A 20,346-nucleotide genomic window follows, 5' to 3' on the forward strand; every position below is an offset into this window, starting at 1 on the left:
CTGTGGAGGGGCCTTTTCTTACTTACTGCCAGCTGAACTAGAGGGTAAAGATCCACTTTCACTGCCCCAGCTTTTCCTCCCTTTCTGAATTAATTTCCTCTGTGTTACTGATTTCTGCTGACAGAAGCAGGGCTGTAAGGAGGAAAATGTCCACAGAAGTTCAAGAGGGTCAGTAAAATAAGTGCAGGATGACAGAGAGCAGAGAACAAGACCAATACTGTATGTACTGCAACAGTGTCACAGTATTAGGTCTGAAGAATTTGTGGTTTGTGTGATTTTCTGTGCATTTAGTATTCTGAAACTGCTTTGATATTGCAACACCACTACATCTAATGTATGGAAAGTTAAAAAGGAACTTGGAATCTGCAGGAATCAGTAAGAACTGAACTTTAGATCACTATGGATCTCTGTCTTGTAAATATCTATCTCTGCAGAGTTTTGCCAAAAGTGAACAACAATTGCCAGTAATCTCAGTTGTTGAAAAACTGAAAGGAAGGTAGAGTTCAGAAAGTTTAGTAACTTCATTTATACATAAAGCGGAACAGCACAAAAAAAAATGCAGACATGCTTGATATTTGCCATGTAGGGGTAACAATTCACTCACTTATATCACATGGGATGGAGCCTATTAAGCTTTTAAAGCAAACACCTGGAAACATTTAACACTTCTGATACACCAAATCCCTACAATTCTTTAAAGGCAAAAGATACAATGATTTAAGTATATGTAACCAAGATAACGATTTGTATCTACACAAAGCATATCTTTTGTAGCACGAAGTAGCTGCCAGGCAAAGCAGTTTGCTCTTCCTCAGACTTACAATCTTGTTTCATGCCAAAGGCGATGCATCTCTGCAGCCGGCAGTACTGACAGCGATTCCGGTGGTGCTTGTTAATGACACAGTCCTTTGTTCCTCGGCAGGAATAAACTAAATTCTTCCGTATGCTCCTTTTAAAGAACCCTTTGCATCCCTCACAGGTTACTGCGCCATAATGACGCCCTAGTTGCAAAATAACAGAAAACGTGGCATTAATTTTACAGTACAATATTAGTTTTTTAGACTTTACATTTATTAAAGTATTATCTATTTTACCCAGAAAAGGAACACTTGTTTTTCCCCATGGGTTGCAGATCTTAAAATATATTGGGGCTATAAAACAACATAAAAAAGCAAGTGAACCATTTTTCTAGTTCAAAGCACTAAAACAGGATTTTACAAACAGGCAAGTTGCTCGTTAAATTATTTCCTTATCTGTTGGCAGTAGTGTTAAAACAGACTAAGAAAACAGGTTAGTAAGAACACAACAAAAAAAAAAAATATACATTTCTCTAGTAATTTTCTTCACAGATAAGCCCCATGATTGCTCATTACAAATTCAGCTGTTGAAATTGTTTGTGTATGGATTAAATCTAATGGAACCATGGCAAGTACAAACATGGCACTTGACAGCATGAGGCAATCACTTCAAAGATTTACTTTCACCTTTCATTTCCTAACAGGATAATGGTATGTCTGTAGTTCTTACAGTAAACCATCAATGAAAGAATAATCTAGAATAGCTACAAATTTATTTTTTTGAAAATTACTTCTGCAAGTTTTCTGAATAATATAAAAATGTCTAGAATAGACTACAAAAAGTAAGTTTTAAAATTATTTTTAGAAATAAATTATTTTGATTTGGCATTAAATATAAACATCACTGAAAAGGATTGATGAAGGCATGCTTGGCAGTTACAATTTTAATTTAGGAATCTTCGAAATACTTATGGCACATTGCAAAATAAATCACAAATATGAACTAATTAAGGGGAAAGCACTTTTAGACTCTTTCCTGAAATTTCTAGAAATTCTGACAGGTTTTCCAGATTCCTTTATCACAACTTTTTTTTATCACTACTAAAATGTGAAATTTCAAAAGCATCATAAATATTAAAAGAATGATGTCTGAAATATTTTAGTGGCAGCTGGATTATGAATATTCATTCTGTAAAGTACCAGGGCTGCTTCTTCACCTACTCTTTTGATGTAGCTTGGAAGTGCCTGGAAAGCAGTTTTCATGACAGTGCTTGTCACATGGGAAGCTCCCCAAAACCTGCAGCTGCTCAGAGGAACATGGCCCTCTCTCCAAAGTCATTACCACTGCCCAACATTCCAAGGCCAGCACAAGAGGAAAACCTCCTTGGATCTCCAGCCCCTAAAGGGAGACTCCAGCCCTCCTCTGGGGGAGTCAGAGAAGTTTTAACAATTAGAACACATCAATAGGATCTTTGCCTCAAGTTTGGAAGAAATTTCCTTTAGATGGGTGAGGTCTGACAAGTATTTAGACATCTAGCAACAGTATTTTTTTTATGTTAAACTTTGCCGACTTTTTTGGGGGAAAAAATGTCAATACATTTTACTTTCTAGCAAATTTGCTTCCTGCTGAAGAGAGACCTCATAATGGTCTGCAGGTACCTCACCAGGGGAAATGGATGAGCAGGCACTGACCTACTCCCTCTGGTGCCAGGACCCAAGGGAATGGCATGAAGCTGGTCAGGGAGATTTAGGTTAGATGTTAAGAAAAAGGTTCTTTAGCCAGAGGGTGGCTGGGCACTGGCACTGGCTCCCCAGGGCAGGGGTCACAGCACCAAGCCTGACAGAGCTCAGGAAGCATTGGACATTGCTCTCAGACACATGGTGTGACTTTTGGGGTGTCCTGTGCAGGGATGGCCAGGAGCTGGATTTCAGTGATCCTTGTGTGTTCTTTCCAACTCAGTATATTCTATGATTTTATGTAAAACAACAATAAATCCTATCCATGGATACTAGAGTGTCATTTAGTGAAATGCTCCACCACATGAATAGAAATTTATACATGTATATGCATGCAAACTGTTACACAGCTTGAGAAGAATTTTAAGCTGCTTTTATAAAATTGCACTACCTTAAAAAAAAAAAAGAAAGAAAAAATAAATACCTGATGCTTTGTCTCCACATACAACACACAGATCAAACACTTTATTTAGGCCCTGTTCACTGGGGGAGTTGTCTGTTAAAATCTGAAAAAAAGTGCAAAAGAATTTAATTTTTCTTTTTCTCACCATCTAGAAATAGTAAAATGTATCTCATGCTTCTGGTTTTTGTCTAAGCTAGGGGACTAAATCTACAAAGTATCATGTTTTCTTGATTACATTTAATAGTCTTCAGAGACACAAAGTCACTCCCTGCCATGCCACTGTGCTCCCTTTCAGGAGGGAACAAGAGTCTTTACTTGTAATGCTTTTGGGAAGAATTCAAGAGTTCATTTCTCTAAATACTACTTCTGCAAAATGGACTGACATTCTGAAAAACTTGTAGCATCTGCATACTTTTGCCTTTTGTTCAATTTTATATTTATATACTAAGGGCTCATCCATAGTACAAGAGACAAAAGCACTAAACAGGCAGACAAAAAAAAATCCCTTGTAAAGGCTACTAGGGTCTACAAGAAGTTTATTAACTCCTTTTTTCATAATACACATAAATATGGACCAAAAGTAAATATCTCTAGACACTACCATTAACTTCCAACTGGTATATAGCTTGGCTTTCAGTAACAGTTTGACATTATTAAAGTATTCTTGTCTTGTCTCACTCATCTCTGGTACCTGTAAAGCTTTGTTAAGCACATAATTTGGAATTAGAATCCCAATACTACAGGGCAGGCATCAAAACATTTCACTTAATCTTTGAAAACTATCCTACCACAAGATAAATAAAGCACAGCAAAAACTCCATTTAAAAAAGGAACACACAAATAACAAGTAACAACCAAACATCATCTTGACATAGAAAAGAAAAACATATTCTTCTCATTAAAAACAGAATATAGTTTAGAAGCTTGAAGAGTTTTTAACTTCTACTATGCCTTAAAGGGAAGCCAGACTCCTCATTCTTGCTTTGTGTACTCAGAACAGGACCTCTGATAAAATGGGAAGTACTCGAAAGAGAAAGTACTCTCTCTTCCACACAGAAAATTGAGAAATTGTGCTTTTTAGAGTTTGGAACACAGTACAGATGATATATGCAGGGAAGTTTAACAAGCATACTTCTTTCTAGTTAGCCTTGTTAACAATACTGTCTCTGAGATTCATCTCTCAAGTTTTCCTTAAAAAAACATCAACCTTCTATAAAAAACAAGATGATGAGTTAAAAGAATATTCACCTTTTGATCCTTCAAAATTTTCAGTATTGTCATGTATTTTCACGGTCTTACATAAAATATATAAAAATAAATTCAAAGTCCTTCCATAAATTAAAGCTGCACTGAAATGGCATAAAGAAGGACTAAAGAATCTCCATGAGGAGAAAAAATCCGACTCAGGGAACTTACTGACCGTGAACATGAAGAATAAAAATTTGTTATCAATATGGTGATGAGCCACTCAAGTTAATATAGATGATGGGAGAAAGGGTCTTGCCAAATGAGTCAATGTAAAGATAAAATACACTAACAGAGAGGCTTTTGGCAGAAGAAACAAATGGGCATTTCAAGGAAAGGCGACAGAAGAAGAAGAAAACAGATGAAATTGCAGACGGAAAGGTAATTTGAGGGAGAAAACACAAAAAATCCCAAAGGGATGCAGGTGAACAATAAATGAATGGAAATACTCTGTATTTCATGAACTTTTAAAATGACAAAGGAGATCTCTACCCATACATATCAGCAGAAAACAGAACAATTTAACTGGAGTGACAGAATACTCTGTCACCTCTCAAAGTGACCTAATTTGCCCAAATGATACAATCAGAACTACAGCTTTCAATTTTTTTGTACAGATATCCTCTTTTCCTGAATTTTGCCAATTATGCCAGTGTGACACAATTCTCATCTCTTAAGCTGTCTTTGAAAATAATTTTTATGTGGACTACTCATATCCCACTGGTTTACACTTTTGTTGAGGCTTATCTGAAATACAAAGTGTATGAGAACACTAAGCATGCTTCAGTGCCTCTCAATAAGATTGGCTTTTGCTACTGGTCCCCTATTCATAGTAATCAAATTCTTTGGAGGAAGAACCTAGAATGTCCATTTGCAAAGAACTGTGAGTTTCAAAAACAGAAGTATTATGTAATAGAGATTCTTCCAAGTTTACAAAATATGTGGGTAGTGAATCAGGGGGCTGCTTCACAGAAGAGACAAACTGAACAGTTTAACGGTCTGCAGCTGAAAAGAGATTGCCTGAAAGAGGACTTCATAGTGATTTATAAATCCCACAAAAATGCTTAATAGTATCTTATAGTGCAAGAGACACCTAATTAAACACTTCTCTCAGATGGTCAAATCATCTAACATATTCTTTGCACACCATACAATACTATAAGGTATTATACAGACTAAAAGCTTACATGGTCTTTATAAATAACAAAAAAATGTTGTTCAACTATAATAGCAGCTATCAAATATGATGGTCTTACTGCAGTATCCAAATCAGGAGGTTCCTCAGTATCATCAGCTAATGGAAGTAAAAGGATATGCTCAGAAAGATCATTATTTACTTGGCCATCTTTTAATATTTTTCCTTAAGCAGCTATTGATGGTCATAATGTTTGATGTGGGACTAAATGGACTGCAGCTGTCTGAATGTTGTCTGGCCTATCACTGATGCCTTTTAACAGCAGCATCAAGGTACGTGGGTGAACTGTATGCAGTAACTGTTGTACTTTAGATGGAGTGCAGTAACCTCCTGCTTCATGCTGAAGGAGGCCACATCTCCCAACTCTTCTTGCATGTTTTTGACATTCTTCACATCCTATCCCTGCCAGGCTGAGGATGTGGGACAGAAAGCTTGGAAGTTTGAGAGTGGCAACTAAGGAAGCAGCACATATACTGTGAATGGGAGTAAGGTACACTGGGGATCACTTCAGGGAGTTATAATCCTGGATAGTTACAGTATCACTTAGTAAACTCAAAATCATTAGTGTTATTTTCTCACCCCCACAGAGTAATGCATTTCTCTACTAAATAGTCTAAGCACTGCTGTGGACTACAATTCACACAGCAGAACAGCAGTTGCAACAGTGTATAGAAAGGAAAATGAGCACAAGGGAATGTAAAGTGAGAGGGACAATGGAGGAAAGTGAATGTTTTCCAACAATAAACGAAAACAGATTGAGAGTTTATGAGCAGAAATAAAGGACTGTTGGCATGGCAGAATCTGGAAATGACAATAAAAATAACTGTATTCTTCCTAACATCATGAGCCAACATATAAATTTTAAAAGCAAGAAATTTACTAAAAAAAGCTTTCTCATAATTTTTAAGTATCCACAATGAGTCCTAGTGCAAGGAAAATTATACTTTAAAAAAATCAAAAAGGAGAACCCAGACAGACTTATTCGGAAATAAAACATCTTTTCTTATCCCATTTGAATGAAAAATATGAAATAAAGTGGGTTATCTACCTGGATGTGTTGTGCAGATATATCAGGGGATGCAAAAAACAGTTGGTTGACACCTGCAGCATCTGGAGTTGCTAGGATAACTTTTCCTGGAGTGGAATCTTGTCTGGCAAGGATCACCTTGCTTGGGGTAGAGCCATCATGATTTGTTAAGATGAACTGCTTGCCTGCTGAGCTCTGATCAAGTGCTGTAACAATCTGAATCTTCTGGCCCGTCTGCTGATCTGTGACAATCTAATAATACATTTATCTCAAATTGTTATGGTGATTTAAGTTAACCTTTTGGACCCAATCCGGGCACTTGAAGGAAATGGGAATTTTGCCTTTCACATTAGAGAAGCAGGATCATCTTCCCCTCCATCACACAAGAGCGAATTAAACTCAGGCAAAAACTTGGATTTTCACTGTATTTGAAACACATTTCAATCAAGGGTGTCTGAAGTTAAAACCTGAGTTCATACTCAATTTTTACAACTGGTGCATGCTTTTACAACACTACTGAAACTCTTGACAATTCTAACATCCAGAACTCTGTAGCTGAGCCCTAAGACCCATCAGGTTATAAGAAATGTTAAATCTTGAATTCACTGTATTCTACATAAAGTGTTTGCAGCACCTCCAAGGTCTGGTTACTTAATAAAAAAAATTCTTAAAACCACAAATGTAGATGTCCAAGTGAAAAAAGTAAGCAGCAAACAGCAGGAAAAACAATTATATTGTTGCACCTGTATTTACATTTTAGACTCCATTTTGTGGGGACCTTTATTTTACATATACATATCTAAATAAAGTAAGTGAAACATTGAATCTCTTTCCCTGCCTTTTTTTCTTTTCTTTTTTTTAAAGGAAAAATTGATTTTCATTTTACAATCAAGAATAGATCTACAGAGGGTCTTTTCAATTTTATCCTTATTTTCAAGCACAAATACAGCAGAATTTTATTAAATAATCCTCCACTTTCTGCCAACTTTGTCAAAAGATTATAAACCTCAGAGAAAATAATCAAGATTCTGTATGTATATATTCTATTATAAACCTCCCTTTTATTCACTTCATTTCTCTATCAAAATGCCTACATGGAAAATTGCCTGGTTTATTCTGGAGACTAAGAAGAAATATCCTACAAAAACTGCTTCCTACAAAGTATTTTGAATTACAGGTCAAAAAAAATAACTCTTATTAACTTGTTTTTTAAACTATAGCCAAATATTTACATCTATCTACACATCTCCAACATTCATAATACAGATATTAATTTTACTTTTACTACAGATGACATTTATTTCATTGTCTAATACTTACCATAACTAGCTCCATAGTAACTGGGCTGCCAATATTAATTATATTTCCTAGGTGGAGAACCAAGGCACAAAGAAACTGAACGAGGAGTGATTTCAGGAGTTTTTTATCAATTTTGCTATTGCACCTTCACAACAGGCTTAATACTTTCTCTAAATGCTCAATACCTGTGTATAGTTTACATTTTTAAAAGGTAAGCAGAGATGAGTATCCAATTTCAGCAGTTATAACACAATATAGCCACTTTCAAATATTCAGAAATCCTGAGTTCCAATACACAAAATCAATGGGTTTCCTTCAGGGGGCCTTGTGCTCTTAACATTTTAATATATATCAGATTTCAACCTTTTTCTATGCAAAATATTATTAAAAGCATATCTAAGAGAAAAGTGCAGGTAAAATTATAAAATTCTAAATGCTAAAGAACAAAAATTATCATGGGATTTGAGGTGTAACATGAGAAGACAATGCTAAAGCATGACAATAATCATCAGTATGATAAATTTTCTGTTCAGTTTCTGCATATATCCCCATGTCTGGACCATAAATGGCTACAGCAGACCCTTATTTCTTCTTTAAATTCCTTTATGCTGGTTCTGTATTCTTTAGAAGACAAACTTCCTTTCCCTTTTAATTTCCTTTTCCTTGTTCTATTTTCCTTCATTTACAACCTTTATTTCTCCTGTGCAATTTTTGGCTATTTTCAAAGTAGCTGCTATTCTGTTCCCCTTCTTTCCAAACATCTATTTTATTTGGATTAAGAGAAATGCAACGTATGTTATTCTCAACAGGGTGCATAGATGTACAAAAGCCAAACAGAACATTGTTCTGTTTTTTGAATTTCCAGACTTGCTTTTTGAAAGACCCTCTTAGCTAAAATCTGTCTCCCTATCAAATCTTAAAAGTACAACTGCATGTACCCCAAAAAAGGTATATACTCCATCTATGTATATTCCATCTAGTTAGATTTATACAAAGTATACTGGAAAACCAGTATGTCCCAAACAGCAAAGACACAAACTAGAACTATAGCTGAAATTATTTTTGGGACATATATACTAAGTTATCTTTTTTCCAATTGTAGCTCAGCTGTGTGTCTAAAAAAATGTATGTATTTGTAGATAATAAATAGGGTTCCTGCAATTTTAGGAGGATCCCCAGGTAGTTTTCATTACATGATATAGTAGGTACAGTGTTACATTAATATCCTTACAAAGCTATTCAACCTACACAAGTGATTTCTGCAGCTGACAATCATTTGACAACTGATAAAGGCATAAGAGAAAACAGTTTTAACAATTAAGCACGTTCTGTCTGCAGGTAACTCTTATGGCCATACACCTACAAAACCTCCACCTCCACTGCAGTGGGGACAGTGAAAAGGAGAGCAGTTGATCATTGTACAACAACTTGCAATACCTAAATGTCAAGGTAAGAGGAAAAAAATAATCAGAGGGAATGGAAAACCACTCATCTTCTGACCACGAATCCACCACGGATCAGTGACAGCACATTACCTTTCTTAATAACCTGAAACTCAATATTGCTAAAACAATAATATTATAAAACAGGACTATATCAATTCAGGATTGACTGCATAAAAATACACTAACCTCATGTATTTCATTTAAGCACCCTGATGATACTGGAAGATATTATTTTCCTTTATTGCTTTTAAGCCTTGTCTGTTAACAAGTTTTGATTTGCATTTGGACATCATTTCAATAAATTAAACACCTCAGTAACTCTGTGTTCCTATTTTACAAAAAAGAAAATGTCTAAACACAGACAACTAATACACCTGTTCATAACAGCCAATTTTGTGCAGAAATGCCTGTTGAACAAATGTAAGATTCAATTTTTCTCCCAGAAGAAATGCTAGCATTCCCGAAGAAGAGTGACTAATGAAACATGTTTTAAAGAACCTTTTATTGAGGATTTTCTATTTCAATATTTCAGATAATTAGGTGCATTTAATAATAATAAAGGAAAAATATTGATTGAAAGTATGTACTCAAAATTATTCAATGTAAGATTTATGGTGGACATTTCACTGAGATACATTTATTCCTACAAAGTACTTTGCTCTTCACATAAATTCTTCTCTGAGCAAAGTTTTTATTACTAAGTTTGATTCTAGTGGTATGTTTATAGATGTCTCTTGCAGGAAGGATGAGTGTTTTGGCTGAGTGTTGTTCCACACATATCAAGAGACAACAACCAAAGGGCTTACCATCCTTTTTGAAGACAGAATGGTGGTTAATTGGTTAACTGGTGAGTATGAATTAATTAATAAAAAGTACAGCTGTACACAAAGTGCAGAAATGGAACAGAGGTAGCTGAAAGAATAAAGACCTACAGTATTGGTAAAGCAGATACCACAACTAGAGCACAGGTCTAAGAAAACCTATCATGTATGGGGTTGGTTGTGAAGAGCCTTGGAAGATTGAAGCTTGAACATAATGCACCAAAACAGGAAAAAAAACAGATGACAATGTTTTAGAATGAAACTGGTAAAAGTAAAAGCAGCCAAGATTATACTAGAAGCTGGCTCACTTAAATGTGTGCTTATAAATATCTCTGAGAATATTTTTTACATTTATTCTGCAGTTGATGTTTTTCTCTACAATGAAAATTAAAAATAAAAATGACTTGTACTGACTTCTAAGGCATCAAATATAAATTTAATTCCCCAAATCTTTCAATTCTCCTTATACACATTTCTATGTTGATTTAAGTAACTACATTGCCAAAAATGTCACTACCCTCACTTCAACTGGAGGTTATTACTTGGCCAGGATATGGATTATTATACCAAAACATGCAACATAGGTTGGGACAACCAAACCAGTATTCTTCTCAGACATTAAGTTCAGTACTTTTTCATTACTTCAAAGATGAAATGCAGTATTTCACTCCCTGCTTCTGCTCCAGAATGTAGAAACCCTCCAACTTAGCTGAACTACCAAATCAACAAAACATTCAACTTTCAAGGAATATCTTCACTTGCAAAAAGTATTTTGCTGTTCAGTGACTCAGAGTTTTTGTAATGTTAAAATTCTTACGGTGGAAAAAAAAGAAAAGGAAAAAAGGGAAGAAAAGGCCAGAATGATGTTTTATTCCTGTTTATACAGAAAGGGTCTTTGCATTCCAGGGCTGAATATTTACATTAAAGCAAGTAACATGATGAAAACAAAAAAGAACAGCATGTGAAAAGTGGCAGAAGCCAATAGTTCACCTCTGCTTTCAAAATGCATCAGATGAAGCATACCTGTATGCGCTGGGATAAAGCGAGGCCCGAGTCTGCAGGGACAATCTGTATCCTTTGTGCTGCCCCATCCATTAGTGTTTGTGTACCACCTTCCTGGGAATGGGCAACCTGGAAAGAAGAAACAAACATAATGGACTGACAATGAATATGTTAATGGTTCCACTGCTTTAATGGATTAAAGCTTAAAGGTTTCATCAACTTCTAATTTCTCTGATCAAGACCATGGAAAGTCTCTCTTATTCTATAAAAAAATGTGAATGACTAGTCTAATTCAACACCTTAATTGTTAGAAATCAGAAAATTTTGATATAAACCCATTTTGAAATATCTTCCAACACAAAATTTACAAACACTTTAAGTAAAGCAATTAATTGTTGACAATCAAGCTAAATATTTACTACTGTTGATGTTCATGACACAATACCTATCATCACAGCTGTGCTATGCTTGCAATAAATGCTGTTTAATGGCTCACTTGAAGTGACAGAAGGGGTTTTGTATGTAAACACAGCAATTGACAGTTCCAGTTTTTCTGTTAAAAAATTCTATACAGGGGAACTACTAACAAAGGTAGGGAAAACGAACAAATTGCATGAAGTTTGCAAACAGTGTAGCTAGCTTGTATTAAATTCTCTGTGAACATTCTCAGACATAATTCATGGAAATGTTTTAACAATTATCAATATTTTACAAATTCTTTGCATCCCACAGCCAGTGGCACAGCCAATGGAGAAAGTTATTCTTCATTACATTATCCCTCAAAACTTAAGGACAGCTTCTATTTGTAGAGGCTTGATCAGAAGCGATAGATTTTTTGCAGTACAAAGAGAATTTGTCTTCATGGAGTTTACAGACACCTTCAAATGGAAATTTTTGTCTTAGATTCCTGGGTAATTCCAAAACCTTTCTGCTATTCAAAAACTGCCTGCAACATCCTGCAAATCTGTATTACCAATAATTCCCAGTATTTACACCATTACACAAATACTCCTCTGCCCCTGATTGCCCCTCTCAATGAATAAAGAGAATATATACGCATATTGCAATAAAGGTACTATTTTGTAACAGTTTATGAGTGTTTTTGTTCCTCCTGGATCAGCCTCCTGATTTTGCAGCCATACCATTATCTAAATGCTAGTACCAGCAGACAAAAGCAGGCCAGAACACGCAGCTGGAGGTCAGTATGAGAGGGAGATGGTGGAGGGGAAGACTTCTCCTTATAGCAGAAACACAAACTCACATGAGCCTGTGTTGATTTTGAAATTTCGCCCAAAAAGGTGTTACTTTTGGTAACAGTCTCATAATCTACTTGCTCCTTTCCCTTCAGTGTGGTAAGCAAAACTGGCTGGTTAGTCTTTCCATGATCTGGAACAGGACACCGATGCAGGCTGAAAAGCAGCCCAGCAAACAAAGGCTATTCTTAGCACAGATCAAACCTTCAATCCAGTCTCCACAATGCTCAGAAGCAGATATCAGCAAATGAGTGAGGCTAAGCTGGGGAGATTGCTTAAGCTGCCAGCATTACCAAAAGAAATGCTTGTCAAACTACTGCCCAAACCATTTCTGGACATTGCTTTCTAAAAATACCCCACTTTTCTGAGTACAAATACTTTTAAACAATTCATCCACTTCTTTGCTTAAGTAAAGGACAAAATGCTGCTCATTACCCAGCAGCATTTTTAGTTCATGAGAGGTACTTTCAAGCACTGAAGTTCTGCATCAGCCACTCGAATTGACAGGCACACGTGGTGGTTCAGAAGCAAATAAAGTTTTATGTGCATTTGCTTTTGCTTTACAAAATAAGCTACATATTATAGAAATGCTTTACATTTGCTCCCTTAAAATGTCATGATCCACAAGTTGTGTAAGGTAAAACTGCTTTTTAACCCCACAAAATGTCAGCTTGACAGTTTTACTTCTATGCAGAATATAAGATTTTTATTGCAGTTAATACTGATAAGAGTAACTGCAAACTTTGTTAAAAATTGTACTTTTTATGTGTGACAGATCGTTTCAACAACTATGTAACTTTCCTCTGTTACAGTAAACTGGCAGGACTGTGGAAATGATCCACCATATACTTACTGTACCAATCCACAGATTAAAGAAAGAAGAATGCTGCAGGCTCTTGGCAGGTAGCTTCCCTACATGAATCAAGAAATGTGGTCTTGATGTAGAAATAGGAATTATCTCTCACTGAGCAAAAGATGACTAGCAGATGGCAGAATCTGAGCAATGACAATCACTGCACAATGACCCATATAGACAGGGTTGTATTCTGCTCCAATTTTTTTGCTTTCATGTAAAAAGCCCTAAATTACCAAAAGCATGTTTATGAACACCACTGTAAAATTGTTGGTGGCAATCTTGTGATTTAAAATGCTTCATGAACAACAACTGATATTATAAAAAAAAAAATCAATATCTATGTACAAAACACTTCTGACCATTATTTCAATGACACACAGAAGCATTTTCATTCTCCTTAATATTGCAACACCTTTTTCTTTCAGGTTCTACTCATGTAATTTTTTATAAATTCAATTAAAACTACTTGAACATCCAAGAAAATCATAAATGCTACCAAAAAATACTGCTGAAGTTCCCTAGATCTTAAACTATGATTTTTCAGTGTTTACAGAGATTAGAAATGCCACCAAGAAATTACAGCCTGTAGGTATGCAGCAATGTAAACCATTGCATGGAGGCCCCTGTGAGACTGCTTTCTTTGCTGATTCCACCTTTCAGGCAGCACATTAATGCATGGCATACACTGTTGACAGTAATTTTGGCTTAAGGAGTCCCAGCTTGCACTGCCCTCAGGGACACTTTTCAGTCCTTCCAACCATGTGCCTGGTTGGGCTGCACCTTGTATAAAATAAGGCACTGATCACAACCAACAGGGAGATGACCTTTCTCCACTATGCTGCAGATAATTTTTTTCCTAGTTTTATCCATTGGATACTGACACACAGAGCTTACATGAGCAAGACTAGCAAAAGAATAAGTGAGAATAAGTGGCTAAGGGAGGACTGGGGAATGGTTAAGCTGCCAAATATAGTGTGACTGTCTCAGACACAGTAAAGCCTTGCTAAAGGACAAATCCTTAACCACCCTGCTGACAAAACAGCCATGAAAACTGTAGAGCTGTCATTTCCCCACAAACAGCAACAGCTACACCCCTCTGCAGCACTGCACCTTCACTCTGTTTTCTCCCCTGCCTTCCTTAGGCTATCAGCCATATTCTTTGTGCTGCCTCTGGTATTCATTGGAGCCTTCTCAGACTCTACTCTGCTAACCCAGCAGAAACCCTTCCACTTGTTTTGGCTGGGTTATTAGCTTGCTGTTGGTAGGGAAATTAAAAAGGAAAGAAACAGAAAAAGGACCCTCTCTCCCCCATGGTACTTAGATAAAAAGTCAGCTCAGTGTCTCCTGGAATCACATTATGAAATTGAGAAACAACTGCACAGAGGCTAAACACCATCATCACACTGTCCTCTGAGTGGAATGTACACTTCAGCTAGCTTTGACTAGCCTTGTACTGTCAAAAAGAAACAAATATAAACAGGAAATACAGGTCTATTTAGACCTCAACAAAGAATTATAGTCCCAAAGCAAAACTGCATTAAACAAAAGTTCTTGCCTAATAAAGAGGACAAGTGACAAGAAGAAAACATCATACATCCCATAAACCACTCACATCCTTTTGAGATAGCCCTAGCAACACTCACATATTAAAAAAAAAAAAAAAAACAGAACAAAACAAACAAAAAAACCCAACAACAAAAAAACCACTGTGAGAATTTATTCAGAGTATAATTAACCATCCCACTCCCCACTCCAACTTCTCCATCTGAAATCAAGGCTGAGAGGAAATAAAATTACTTGAGAAATAAGTCTATGTCTAAACACAAATCCAGGACTGGATATTTCAAGCAAAAGACTAACATTTATTTAAGTCAAATTACCTCCCTATCTAATTTAAAGTGGTGCTAATATTTAATATGCTATGCTGAAACTTCCTAGATACTATGTATACTCATATCCACACCCAAACTATCTGTGCATCTCTGGCAGTTCTCTGACTGCAGTACACAGATCCTGCACACAGGTCACAAAGAACCAAAACTAAAAACCTGCAGGAACAGTAGCTCTATCTTTCTTTTGACAAGAACAAGCACACATCTGAAAGTGAAGAACATGGCAAAACTTTACTAGTGAAAACAAAAATGGCAAATTAAGTAATTGCATTGTTGTAAAGTAAAAGCTGTGTCCTGACAATTTTAACTAGAAGTGAGTAAAGCAATTGCACAACCAGATGGCTCTCTGAAAACCACTACAGGCCAGAGAACAAGCTGAAACTCAGTGACTTTCTGGAAACACTGCTAAACTGTTCTTAATTTCTGTGGGGTGAACTTTGGCAAAAAAGGCTTTGCAGCAGAACTTTAAAATGCACAGAGTAGGTTCTTCTGCCTCCTGAGGGAAGTGTCCAGAAGCCTTGTCTGTACAAAAAATTTTCTCTTGTGTTTTTGGTTTTTACATATCAGTCTGTGCATTTTGTTATTCAATTGGTCTTAAAAAGGATTCAAAATTTATGTACCTCTCCCATTTGCTGCTCAAAAATTTGATGGGCCAGTTCCTCTATGGTTGCCATGATCTTTAATCACCAGAATTTCCTGTCAAAGAAAGGAAAGAAAATGCTTAACATCTGTAGTTTCAAAAGTAAAAATAACCTGGGGAAAATATAGTTCACATAAGTGTGGTCACAGTTATATGAAGATGACAACCCTGCAGAATTTATAGTTGGATTATACTAGAAAAATAAATGATTTGCTATTTGAAAACTTTGTAATGTTTTATTTAAATAACTCACACAGGGACTTCCTGTTTTTTCTCTTCTGCTTTTCCAACAAACAACAATATAGTAAAATCACTGTGAGAACAGAAGTCTATGACTGACCATGACATCAGCAGGTACATATTTAACATTTAAAAACTGGAACACAGACAGTTTTATTAATGCAAATCAAGAGGGGCAAATCTAACTTCTTCTAAACTCATCAGATTATTTAATATTAACAGGAGTGCTTGAAGGTCAATTTTTTTATTTACAGGAGGCAGTGTATGGGACACAGAAGACAAGTGTTTAAAAAAAAAAAAAAAAAAAAAAAAAAAAAAAAAGATGTTTTTTCATTATCAATACTGTAGCTACAGCATGAACCCAAATCTTCATAAGAATTTGGTGGGGTTTAACAGATACTGCTACATTAATGCAGTATAAAGGATTCAGATGCATGCCTTGTTTATTTGGCAAGGCATGTATTATATATAGAAAAATATTCACTAGGCAGCACATAAAAGGAGCATTCACAAATTATAAAGCACTGTACAAAAATTCTTTCTGACAAAAGTGAATTAAGGACACTGCAATACCTACTTCTTGCATGAACAAAGACAGTAGTCTTAACACTAATACTGGCTTTCATTCTTTAACTTTTCTGGAACTCCTAAGAATTATCTCCTCCTCAGAGAATCTCAAAGCTTCCCCAATGAGCCATGCAAATAAAAAAAATTAACTCTCTTTTAACTCAAATTTAACTCAAGCTAATTCTGTTCTGAAACTTGAGAAATCTTTTTTGACTTGAGCAAGAGCTGCAGTCCTTAGAGGTTTGCCCAATGGTATACTAAAGCCTAATTAATGTGTGAAAGGGAAAATACAGAAAGATTCATGCCCTGTAGACTATTCTAAATCACTCACTAGCATGCTACATTATTAGTTAAATTAGGACAAAAGATAACAGGCATATAAAGATATGCTGAAGCTTACAGTGAAAAGCATTATCTCCCATGAAGATCTAAATGTCAGCATCCTTGCAGAAGCACTCTATTAGCCCACTTCTGCATCCAGTGAGCTGCAGCATAATCACTATTCAAAGAGCACTTGGAATTTTCAAGGCAGGCAATGTTTTCTTCTTTTAAATAAAATAATAGGGACAAAATATTGTACTGATTACATAGAGTGCCAGAAATAAATGCTACTTCATTACAAAATAACCAAAAAATCACTTGGAGGTATTAATCTGCACCAACTAGTTAATTCTCCTAAATCAGATGTGACTGCCCTCACACTCAAGATGTATTAGTATAACAACTTAGCCTGAAAACTGAAACTGATTTAAACTGACATGTTTCACCTTGGAGTAAAACAGTGAAGGAACACATATGTGTTCAACTATGATGCACCAGTTGCAGAGAAAATGGCTCTCAGAGAGGCATAAACCAAGCACTGAATTTTTGAAACTTTCCTAAAAGAGACTTATTTAAACTACATTTGCATGAGCAAAGGACATCAAGTATGCAAACAAGACTGAACCCTTATGATGAAGGGGAACCTGGAGAAAAGGTTGAACCTGTCCTACCTCTACGTGCTGTCTGGAACAAGCACAAGGAGATTCAACTTATGGATGCAGAACCAGTTGTCAAAGCTACACAAATCATCTGAGTTTGAGCACAATCCCCCCATCCACTAGAAGCAGCATCTAAAAGCAGGTGTTTTGGCAGAAGGCATACATTAGACTTCCTCTTAAATGCATTAAAATGCATTTATTGTTTTTCTATTCAGTCTTCAGACTCAAAAAGCTACCAAAATCTTTTTGTCTCTAAGTTACATATTGTTAGTTTATGTCCTTATAAATGAGTTAGTGAGCCTTCTTGACAAGACTTGACAAGAAGTATTTTTAAATGCATCACTATCATGTTAGTATAAGCTGGGTGGTGGTGAATCTGGCATCATCAAGTCCAATGGTGTTCCATTGCTACTTTAGACAAGCATTCTGTAGGCCAACACAGAGTAGAAAACTTTCATTAGCTTGCACCAAATAAAACCACTCCTCAACTTCTTCCTCAGCTTTTATGTGCCAGAGTTTTCTCAATGTTTTAGTAAAAATAACTTCCTAAATACTTAGTTCTTAAAGTATTTCAGGCATACTTCAAACAGGTCAGGAAACATTCCCATAAGAGCAGACAGCAATTTTGAGGGTTGGTAGCTAGAAGCACTAACCTCTCCACTAGTACAATTCAGTTATACCCAGAAGACATCACTACTTAACTTACCCTTCTCCAGGGACAAAAGTTATACAACTTTAATTGTCCTAGTAGGAAGTTCCTATTAATAGTATTTTGGAATATTATACCAGGGTAGGCTAAGGACTTTAAAAGTAGTAGCAGTAAGTATATGTCTTTATGCTTCAATGCCCAATTTAATATAAATGACAATTTCTCTTATTTTATTATATTACACTGTTGGTATAGATGCCCTACTATTAAGTGCCTTGACTCTGAAGTAATATCCTTGATTCTGAAGTAATATCCTTTAAATGAGTAAGGGCTAACCACATCAGCATCAAGATACAACATGAAAAAATTCTGTCCATTCCAAAGATCTTCAGTTTACTTTGGAAAGAACTGTCATACCCCTGACCAGTTTTACTGGTACAAAACCAATGTTTGTAAAATTTTAGTAGTTAAACTTACCCTGCTGGCATTGTTAAATCAGTTTGTATGTATTGAATGAATAATGACTCTTCTTATTACTATGTATGGGATGTGTCTAAATACAGGGGTCTTTCCTAGATGAAATCAACCTGATAAACTAATGAAGTTACACAAGTATGTTCTAGATACTTTAGGGGTACGGGTACATTAACTAGTTATGACTGCAGAAGTTACTTTGAACTTTACTTTTTGTTCTTTTATCAGTGTGCTGGTTTTGACTGGGGGAAAGTTAATTTTCTTTTCAGTAGCTGGTACAGGGCTGTGTTCTGGATATGTCATGGACACAGGGCTGATAACACAGAGATGTTTTTGTTACTTCTGAGCAGTGCTTACACGCAGCCAAGACCTTTTCTGCTTTTTTGTGCTGCCACACTGGTGAGGAAGTTGGAGGCACATGGGAGATGCGTGGCAGACACAGCCAGGACAGTCTATACCATATGACATCATGCTCAGTACATAAAAATGTAAAGAGGAAGGAGGAGACAGAACAATGGCATTTGTCTTCCCAAGTGACCATTATACATGATAGGGCCCTGCCATCACATTGGATATTCAGCCAGCAACCTGCCTGTTAAGTGGACACAGTGAATTATTCCTTGTTTTGCTGTGCTTGTCTGTGTGACTTCTGCTTTCTCTATTGAACTGTGCTTATCTCAACCCATGCATTTTCTAGCTTTTACCCTTCTGATTTTCTCCCCAGTCCACTGGAGGGGGAGCAAGTGAGTGGCTGCCTGAGGTTAAACCATGACACACAGTAAAGACAAATACAGAAAAGTCAACATGACTTTTTTAGGAAAGTTGCAAAAGTTAGCATAACAGAAAACTACCTGCAAAAGAAGAGGAAGCAAGCTCTCTCTGTAGTCATACTGCTTCAGTACTGAATGATTTCAATACACCTCAGAGTCAACTAAGGATTTTAGCTCAGGTCACCACGTTGGGCTTACAGGTACACTGTACCTTAAAATGGAAACTAGTCCCTACTTCCATTATCAAACTAATCATATACTAATTAAGAATTCAGCATAGCCTGTGCAAAAGTTGTTCAATAACTTCCTACACATAAAATAGAATGCACTTAATGATCCCTCTATGATTAAGCATGCCTGAGTTAGTGCTTAAATAAGTTAAAGAACCCCCTCAAGATTCCTTTATACATTAGAGCAGTTTTCTGCAATGCTTTATAGATAATAAATTAAGCCATGGAACTCAAACACATTTGTGAAACAAATTATGCTACTGTGCTCAGTGCAGGAAAAGCTCAATGATGGCAAGCTAAATGAGCTATTCTTGGATTATTGTTCTATAAATCACACTGTTCAAGAGGGTAGAACAGTTGGAAGATTTAAAGGAGTAAGATTCTCTTTATCAATGAACTGAGGAATATTTATGTGACCCTTGACACCTAGTTAGATTCTGTTTTTAAATATGCATGAGATGAAGATTTAGACAGTGCATATATAAGGGACAAGTAACAACATGAAACTGAAGCAGCTGCACCTGCAGGCAAGCAAGGAAAATGAGATGCTTGCAAAAGCATAAGGGAGTAATTAAAAGGCACACAGCAATACAGAAAGAGATGCATTTGTAGGCATGCCTGTTTAATTAATTTAAAATCAGTGCTCTCACCACCTTCTCTTGTAAGCAAGTGCTATAGTGGGATAAAACACGAGAAAACAGAATCACTAGGATAAATTTTCAGGTGGCTGACAAATAATTTTTACAGTTTGGGTCACCAAAGAGACAGTCCCACTTTTAGGCCTTGGCTTCTGGTTCTTTTATCATAGTATCTCCAGAACCTGC

The 20,346-nt window shown here is 36.1% G+C and overlaps 1 protein-coding gene across 6 annotated transcripts in view; it reads right to left on the reverse strand.

Annotated features, from left to right (window-relative positions):
- The window catches only part of NR2C1 (nuclear receptor subfamily 2 group C member 1), a 43,201-nt gene that overhangs the window by 17,395 nt on the left and 5,460 nt on the right, over nucleotides 1-20,346 (reverse strand). For 3 of the 6 annotated variants that reach the window (XM_079303535.1, XM_079303539.1, XM_079303540.1), the window contains exons 2-6: nucleotides 15,593-15,668; nucleotides 10,993-11,100; nucleotides 6,426-6,656; nucleotides 2,959-3,040; nucleotides 822-1,001 (exon numbers count right to left, since the gene is read on the reverse strand). In XM_079303535.1, the coding sequence (XP_079159661.1) occupies nucleotides 822-1,001; nucleotides 2,959-3,040; nucleotides 6,426-6,656; nucleotides 10,993-11,100; nucleotides 15,593-15,646 (655 nt within the window). In that variant the 5' untranslated portion in view covers nucleotides 15,647-15,668. Of the gene's footprint in view, nucleotides 1-821; nucleotides 1,002-2,958; nucleotides 3,041-6,425; nucleotides 6,657-10,992; nucleotides 11,101-15,592; nucleotides 15,669-16,819; nucleotides 17,383-17,411; nucleotides 18,967-20,346 lie in introns of those variants that run through there. The other 3 variants (XM_079303536.1, XM_079303537.1, XM_079303538.1) reach the window with 3 other exon arrangements.

Source organism: Erithacus rubecula, assembly GCF_903797595.1.
Source record: "Erithacus rubecula genome assembly, chromosome: 4".
NCBI lineage: Eukaryota > Metazoa > Chordata > Aves > Passeriformes > Muscicapidae > Erithacus > Erithacus rubecula.